At 36.4% G+C, this 9,191-nt stretch overlaps 1 protein-coding gene across 1 annotated transcript; it reads left to right on the top strand.

Moving 5' to 3' along the window:
• Nucleotides 1–234: 234 nt before the first annotated feature.
• Nucleotides 235–417, top strand: LOC122320128. Its single transcript, XM_043208336.1, has one exon. The coding sequence runs from the start codon at nt 235–237 to the stop codon at nt 415–417; it is 183 nt and encodes a 60-aa protein (XP_043064271.1).
• Nucleotides 418–9,191: the final 8,774 nt, after the last annotated feature.

The raw sequence follows: 9,191 nt of genomic DNA on the forward strand, positions 1-9,191 counted from the left end.
CTAGCTTTATATAATCATTCACTGAACTCGGCTCATATTTTACTATGCATACTATCTGTGGGCACTCCCACAAAGGTGTCACCCTTGGCTTGCTTTACGCCCCACTGATCGCCGACGATAGATAAATCGAATCAATTAAATGCAAAATGCCCAAATTATTTGAAAATCAGCCGAAATCGGTTACACTCTCAAATCGATCGTGTGGTGATCACAACAAAAATAATATATAGAATAATGCTGCAAGGAGACCAAGATAAAACTAATATGGCAAAACGATCCATAGGATACGCCCTCAAACACAAAAACAATAGTTTTGTTGTCGAGCCCATCGTGGGAATCGTGAATCCAGCTTATGAACCCGACTTGGGTGGAGATACATCCTCATGCAGTGACGTCAGTCGAAAATGGCGAGTATAAATAACACAACAAGAAAGGAAGCAAGCATCGGCAAGCCGAAGCTTATATACCCTTGCAGTCATCAAATATTTCGAACAGAATACACAAAGGCTAAACAACATCGAAGCATTGACGACTTTTCTATTAATTTTCCATATTTATACCCTTGCAGAGCAAAGGGTATTATAATTTCAGTCAGAAGTTTGCAACGCAGTGAAGGAGACACCTTAGACCCTATAAAGTACCTATATATATTCTTGATCAGCATCACGATCTGAAAAGAAATCCGTCTGTACGTCTGTCCGTCTGTCTGTTTCTATGTAAACTAGTCTCTCAGTTTTGAAGCTATCGTGCTGAAACTTTCCGAAAAGTTGTGTAGTTATTGCACGCAGTATATAAGTCGGAACGAGCCGGATAGGCCGACTATATCGGATATCTCCCATACGAGAGATTGAAAAAAAATTCTCACTCCGTTGTTTTTGATCAGATCGACTTGATTTCTTCCAGATGGCGTTTTCTAACTACTATTGAATTTCCGTTTAAATTTTATCGAAATCGGATAACTCTTTCATAAATCATATAGCTGCCATACGAACAATAGTCAAAACAAGAAAGGAAGCTAGCTTCAGCAAGCCGAAGCTTATATACCCTTGCAGTCATCAAATATTTCGAACAGAATTCCCAAAGGCTAAACAACATCTTAGCTACGACGACTTTTCTATTAATTTTTCATATATTTGACTATTGTTCATATGACAGCTATATGATATAGTCGTCCGATTTTGATGAAATTTTATTTGTTATTCAAGAGTCGTTAGAAAACTCTATATTCCAAAAATCATGATTTTCTGATGAGAAATAACGATGTTATCATTTTATTTCCGTTAATTCTATATAGATTTTTCGATCTTTCCTATGGCAGCTATATGATATAGTTGTCCGATTTTTATGAAAATTTTTTTATGAACCAAAGCTAGTTAAAAAACTTGATACTCAAAAAATCATAGTCGTGTGATGAAAAACAATCACCTTATCAATTAATTTCCATTAATTCTATATATATTTTTTGATCTCTCCTTTGGCAGCTATATTATAGAGTTATCCGATTTCGATAAAATTTAACCCGAATTTCAATAGTAACTAGAAAACGCCATGTGGAAGAAATCAAGTCGATCTGATCAAAAACAACGGCGTTAGAATTTTGTATTTCAATCTCTTGTATGGAAGCTATCCTATATAGTCGCCCGATCCGGCCCGTTCCGACTTATATACTGCGTGCAATAACTACACACCTTTTGGGAAAGTTTCAGCAAGATAGCTTTAAAAATGAGAGACTAGTTTGGGCAGAAACGGACAGGAGGACAGACGGACAGACAGACAGACGGACAGACGGACAGACGTACAGACGTATTTCGATTCAGATGGTGATGCTGATCAAGAATATATATACTTTATGGGGTCTAAGGTGTCTCCTTCACTGCGTTGCAAACTTCTGGCCAAAATTATAATACCCTTTGCTCTGCAAGGGTATAAAAAATATGGAAAATTAATAGAAAAGTCGTCGTAGCTTCGATGTTGTTTAGCCTTTGTGTATTCTGTTCGAAATATTTGATGACTGCAAGGGTATATAAGCTTCGGCTGGCCGAAGCTAGCTTCCTTTCTTGTTTTGACTATTGTTCATACCTTATGACAATAAAGTACCCGGAAATTCCCGTTTAAATTGCCCGCGTAAGAGATATTTGAAAAAATTTTTTTTTGCCAAGTTGGTAGGATAATTCTCCATTAAGGGGGGAAACCAGTTTAGGAGGCCGAAATTTTGTTGTTTTTCGTGAATTTTTTACATATGGATAATATAAACAAAATTTTTTTTGAATTTGAGAATATTTTATTCATGGTTTGAAATAGACTTGAGAATTTTTTCAAGCGATTTCCGCCGGAAACAGTGTCGCTAGATCGTGCTGTCCATGGACGATTACCATCGGAGTATTTTGCTGGTGGGCATTCCTGTGGTAGCAATTTTCATCTGTAATCATCACAATTTTTTTTTTCGTTAACAACATATTTCCTAAGAATATGAACCTGATTGTGTAAAAAAAAATTGAAAATTGCATTTTTTTGAGGTGTTTGAAGACAATGTTATGTTTTTATACCATATTTTTTCACCTTCTTCGCATAAAAAAACATATTTTTAATAATCATATAATTCCAGAATTAGGTTTATCTAGATTTGAATTGAATAAAGAATGTTGACACCAAATTTCAGAACGATTGGTCAATAACTTTTCAAGCTAGAATGCCCACAAGTGGAAAAAAAGTCGTTTCGAGAAAAACGCGTTTGAAATAAAATGTAGCTTCGACTCCGGACCGACGAGCGGTCACTCAAGTCCTCATAGCATTCAAAATAATGCGAATTTTGCTTTCAAATTTTGACCACATATTCTTGACGAGTTATACTAACGATTTATGGAATAAAAAAAAAGTCGATTTTTTTGATCGGTCTAAACTGGTTTCCCCCTTAAGAAGCGAGATTTGAGCGGGATATGTCAACTAGTTTGTTTACAACTGCTGGTTTTGTAAGTTCACCTCAGCTGTGCTCCGCGTGTTTTGGTTTTTTCGGTTTCGATTCGTTTTTCTTCCTCCATTCTGATGATTGTTGACTTGTCTCATCACCAGTTATTATTCGATTCATAAATGTGAGATCGGAATTCGCACGATCAAGCATGTCCAAAGCGACTTTCTCACGGTACTCTTTTTGAAAGAAATTCAGGTGTTTTGGAACAAGCCGTGCAGCGACGCGTCTTATGCCTAAATTTTCCACCAAAATTAAACGAACGGATTCGCGAGAGATGTTCAGGTGTTGTGCTACCTCTCTAATACTCACATGACGATTTTTAAGAACGATTGCTTTCAATTTGCTGATGTTTTCATCGGTGTTAGAGGTGGATGGTCGTCCAGACCTAGGCAAGTCGTCCACGACTTCTCGTCCTTCACTGAATGCTTTATACCATTCATATGCTTGAGTTTTCGATAAAACCATAAGCCTTTTGTAACATTCGCAACGCTTCAGCGCACGAAATTCCGTTGGATACACAAAATTTGAGACAAACTCCTTGTTCAATTTTTATATCCATTGCAAAAATCGCGGAGCACAGCTGAGGTGAACTTACAAAACTAGCTGTTGTAAACAAACTAGTTGACATATCCCGCTCAAATCTCGCTTCTTAATGGAGAATTATCCTACCAACTTGGCAAAAAAAAAAAAATTTTCAAATATCTTTTACGCGGGCAATTTAAACGGGAATTTCTGGGTACTTTATTGTCATAAGGTATGGCAGCTATCAGTGGCGGATTTACGGGGGTGGTTTTAGGGGTTCAAACCCCTACCAAAAAGCCCCGCAGAGCGGTAAAATTGAATTGAAACTATTCGTTTTTTTCGTATTCGTATTTTTTTTCAATCGAAAACCCCCCCCCAGATTGAAATTCTAAATCTGCTACTGGCAGCTATATGATATAGTCGTCTGATTTTGATAAAATTTAATTTGTTATTCAAGAGTCGTTAGAAAACTCTATATTCCAAAAATCATGATTTTCTGACGATGTTATCATTTTATTTCCGTTAATTCTATATATGTAGATTTTTCGATCTTTCCTATGGCAGCTATATGATAAAGTTGTCCGATTTTTATGAAATTTTTTTATAAATCAAGGCTAGTTAAAGACTTGATTCTCAAAAAATCGTAGTCGTGTGATGAAAAACAATGACGTTATCAATTTCCATTAATCCATACTAATATATAAATGCGAAAATGTTTCTGTCTGTCTGTTACTCTTTCACGCCTAAACATCCAAGCCAGCAACAAGTATATTCACAAAACTTAAGCGAAGAAAGACAAATGAGCACATGGAGATCATTGGCATCATTCAATCGCTTGGCATTCCAATATGATCCCAATGCGAACTACAGTGATAATGAAAATTTAGATATTGGTCCAATGGCGAAGTTTAAAAGAGAAACGGCTGGATTGTGCTGCGCAAGTGGAAAAGTCAAACTGGAAAAGTGTTAAATCACCATCTTTCTATACTTCCATATATTTGAAAAATGTTGCAACATTGACTATTATGTTGTTAAATAGTGTTGACCAGCGAAGCGGACCAAGGACCTCTAGTATTATATATAATAAGCAATAGCTACAAGGCTTTTGTTAAAGTTACAGCAAGATAGCTTTAAAACTGAGAGACAAGGTCGCATGCAAACTAATATGACATACTTTTAATGAAACTCACTGAAAACCTCAAGGATCAGTGCAGTTTATACTGTCAAATGGGAAAGGGCCATTTTTTTACCATGCCCATGTATGTATGAACATAGTAGGGTTGTAAATTGACCAATATTTTCCTTTTGTCCGCTGATGGGCATTTTGTCCTTTTCGCAGAGGGAAAAACATCACTCAATGCACTCGATAAACATGAAAGCGCTTCGGTAGCCGTTCACAAAAGAAAGCGATGCATAAATTTCCTGCGCTCGTGGGCAGGACAATAACGTGCCAGGAGCAGCAGAGGAGCCGTACCCGAGACGGGCCGTAATTATGGAGCAACAGCTGCAAACGGAGTGGGAACGGCGCCTGCGCTGCTGCAATATTAATTAAGCGTGCACTCCGTTGAAGGAGCGGCCGAAAAAGAGAACGAATTTCGGGTGCCAGCGACAGCACTCACTAAACTTGACATTGACTTATTGTACCCGCAGGCAGGACGGAGACCATGTACGAGCCGGACCCGGTCAGAAAATGAAGCCGGAGCCGGAGCCAGAGCTGGACATATTGTGTAGACCACAAGCCGAATGTCTCTTTTATGGCTGTTAATTTCCAGCTATTGTTCGCTCAGCCGCCTGCCCAGTCTGGGCCCCAATTGAAAGCGTTGGGCATAAATTTAATTTTAAGCAATCGCTGTACTTGACGGCACTTGATGTCCATGCTGTTGTTACACGCACACACCGAGCCGAAGCTCCAAGCTCCCCAGGCTGGACAATAAATACATCATCCGAGCTTGCTCCTGCTCCCAGCCGTTCATTGTTACAGTTGCCGCTGCCAGCTGGCTCAATTATAATTTGAAGATGCAAGCCAAGAAACCAGATTACATGTATCGTAAACTAGAAATTCATGCGTTGCCGAATGTAATTGCTGGAGTCCAAATAAACTTTCCCACACGGCTGCATCATTAATTTACCGACGTGAATGGTGCAATACAATTGCAAAACTTGATACACAACAATAACTGCATTGCATTTATGTACCCTCTGGTCCTGCATAATGAAGTGCACTTAAGTTGCGACTCTATTCTAGCTCGAATATCGAAAACCTTGTGGTCAAACCATTAGAATCGACAGAGCTGGCTTAAATTGAAAGGCGCTTCCGGAGAGTCGGTCTATTACAAGTATATTATTAACATTATTCATTCATACTTCGTTACATCATACAATTGACAATACGCATAAGCCAGCATGCCAGTAACACAATTAATCAGAAACTAAATATATACATTTTGATGGCAAGGTCTTGCCAACCTTGTTGCGGTTAAGGGCTTTACCTACCAATTGAAATAAAACAAAAGTAAGAGAGAGCGCTTTGATCGAACGCCTTGACCATGCTGATTCTAGTGATGAATACGCAGCGAAAAGCAAATTGGCCAAAATCACCAAAAGTGGAAATATTCACCACAGTGCATATAGGCCAGATTCAGCCAGCCCTCGTTCTCAGTCTGCACTTATAGAGGGGCCTAATTGGTAATCCGATACAGCTGTTGTTCTTTGATCTTCTTACAAGGCTTTACTAACTACTTGCGTAAAATATAGGTTTTCTCTTAGTTTTAGTGTCGTTTTCCTCTATCGGTACAAATGTCTGGACCGCTTTTTTCTTTCTTCAGAGGAAGTCCTATGTGCTTGCTTGGTATCTGCTGCCAGACGTAGAGGCTTCCTGAGGTGTCAAAGTCTCTTGGGTTGGCTGTTAATAGGTCGGAGTTAGAGAAAGGTGGGGTGGGGCACTGAGGCTCCCGTTTTTTTGGTGATCAGTGCTTCCGGTGGACGTCTTTAAGGCCCTAATATTTTTGTGTTGTGCCCTTCCAACATTGTTACTTCAGTAAGTGTCAAGAACAAGATCAGAAACGATAATTTGAAAGACTTCCAGGGTCCACTTAATTTTTGAATTGGAACTATTAATCAGAATGTTTGTGACTCAAAAATTGTAAACTCTCATTCATTTTCACTGGTGAAACGTTATAAGTCTAAACCTTTTTTTTAACCCCTAATGTTGTGTTCTACAAACTTTTTCCGCAGTTCATGGTTTTTTTTTTTAAGTTTTAAAGAGATAGCTTTAAAATTGTTTCGATTAAATTAGGAATAAATTACATATCCGATTACTACCATATTGCTTCCATAGGAAATAACGACAAATTTATTTTAAATGAATAGAACAAATTAGTTGATTTTTTTATAAAACAAGCATAACATTTGGAATATAGAGTTCTCCAAGTACACTTAAATTTTAAATTAATTTTATTTTAATTCGGACAACATTAAGTCATATAAAAAAATAAAAAAATAAAGAAAATTATATATGTACAGTGGTGGCCATAAGTATTTTGTCAAAATAAAAGTGAAATATACTCGAAACCTGAACTTGCTTCTTTTAACTTTTGGTATCAATGGAAAGGTAATTCAAATGCCTTTTGAATGATACCATACTTTTCTCAACTCATTCGATATTTATTGAAAAGGGCAATTTAAAAAAAAAGTAAAAAAAACTTTTTCCCTCGGCTTCAAAAATAAAATTTTTGGATGCAAAAAGTTTCTTTAATCAAAAATAATAGGAACTGCAAAAAGAATTTTTCAAAAATAATTTTTCTTCTATTTTTTATGATTTTTTGAAGGTGACAATGTCAGAAAAAGTTTGTATGGAAAAGAGAAAAATATGGCTGAAATGCGTATTCCTAGTCATTTTCAAAAAATCATTAAAAATAGAAGAAAAATTATTTTTGAAAAATTCTTTTTGCAGTTCCTATTATTTTTGATTAAAGAAACTTTTTGCATCCAAAAATTTTATTTTTTGAAGCCGAGGGAAAAAGTTTTTTTTTTACTTTTTTTTTAAGATTGCCCTTTTCAATAAATATCGAATGAGTTGAGAAAAGTATGGTATCATTCAAAAGGCATTTGAATTACCTTTCCATTGATACCAAAAGTTAAAAGAAGCAAGTTCAGGTTTCGAGTATATTTCACTTTTATTTTGACAAAATATTTATGGCCACCACTGTATATCATCAGACAAATCGTCAATTTTTATAATCATTCAAGCATTTGGCTCGACATTTAGAAATTTTTCACCGTAACAGATATTTTGAAGGTATCTCTAAAAAGAAAAAAAGCAAGCTTCGGTAAGCCGAAGTTTATATACCCTTGATTATATACCCTATAAATTAATTAATTATTTCCATTAATTCTATATAGAATTTTCGATCTTTCCTGTGGCAGCTATATGATAGAGTTATCCGATTTCAATAAAATTTAACTGCGATTTCAATAGTAGTTAAAAGACACCATATCGAAAAAAGATATCAAGATTTCAAGATTAAAAACAAAAATTTTCCTTTGGGAGCTAGTCGTCCTATCCGGCCCGTTCCGTCATATGTATGATATATGCTGCATGCAATACCTACATATATTTTGGTAAAGTTTCAGCAAAATAGCTGTAAAACTGAGATACTAGTTTACAAAGGAACAGACAGGCGGACAGATGTACATGTCTAGTTCGATTCAGATCGTGAAGAAGAATCAAGAGTGTATATATTATACTTTATCGGGTCTTCACTGTGTTTCAAACTTCTGACTGAAATTAGATCCTATAGGTGCTATAAAAACGAGAAAATTAATGGAAAATAGGAAATAATCCAAATAAGTAGACTGGTATAGTCTAGTCGTTTTCTTTATTTAAGTTTAACAGCAAAGATATATAGCCTCGGGTTGCCGATTTGGATTTCAATTGGAATTTACTCATGACTGTTATATTCGATTACAATTGGAAAAAAATATTTTGACTTTTTGTCGAACGCTGTGATTGTTGGTGGCGGAACATACTGTAGTAGGTAAACACCTACAAGGCCCACTGTACCATAGAATAAGAATTAGAGATGGAGCCAAAAAGGTATAGTCATCTCCCTCGTTCTCATAACATAGAATAGAATAAGTTTAAGTTTAAGATCATTGTATTGCGAGCTCGCTCACGCGGCTGAACGAGGAGAAGAAGGAAGAGAGAAAAAGGCACTGAGTGCCTGGCGATTGAAAGGAGCGGTTGGTTATAGAGAATAATAAAGTTATTGAAATTAAAGCACAACCTCGACATTATTTAACTACTACAATACTTTTATATGTCCTACTCATTTTATTTACCTCTTCACAAAACTTTTGACATGGGCCTTGTCATTAAATAGATACTGCAAGAAAGAGAATTTAAATTAAAGAAGTCTGGTTAGATTTGTAAACTGAAAATATCATTCTCTTTTCAACTTGTGACAAGCATTACAGCTTTTGCAATATTTAAAGTGCATTTAATACATTATTCTTTATGCTCGGCTGGCTTTAATCAGTGTTGTTTCTGACACCATTTTGTTTGAATTCGCATTTGCATTTACATTTGAATTCCACTCTCACTGCATCCATTTGTCTCTGTCCATTTGCCTCTTGCCGTCTTACCACGGCCTTTGACCTTGTTTCTGGGTCTGTGCCACCTTTCCCATATGGCTAACACAGA

Source organism: Drosophila ficusphila, unplaced genomic scaffold (genome assembly GCF_018152265.1).
Source record: "Drosophila ficusphila isolate 14025-0441.05 unplaced genomic scaffold, ASM1815226v1 contig_414, whole genome shotgun sequence".
Lineage (NCBI taxonomy): Eukaryota > Metazoa > Arthropoda > Insecta > Diptera > Drosophilidae > Drosophila > Drosophila ficusphila.

Coding starts and splice junctions, on each gene's coding strand:
- LOC122320128 (XM_043208336.1), top strand. CDS start 235: ATGCTGCAAGGAGACCAAGATAAAACTAATATGGCAAAACGATCCATA.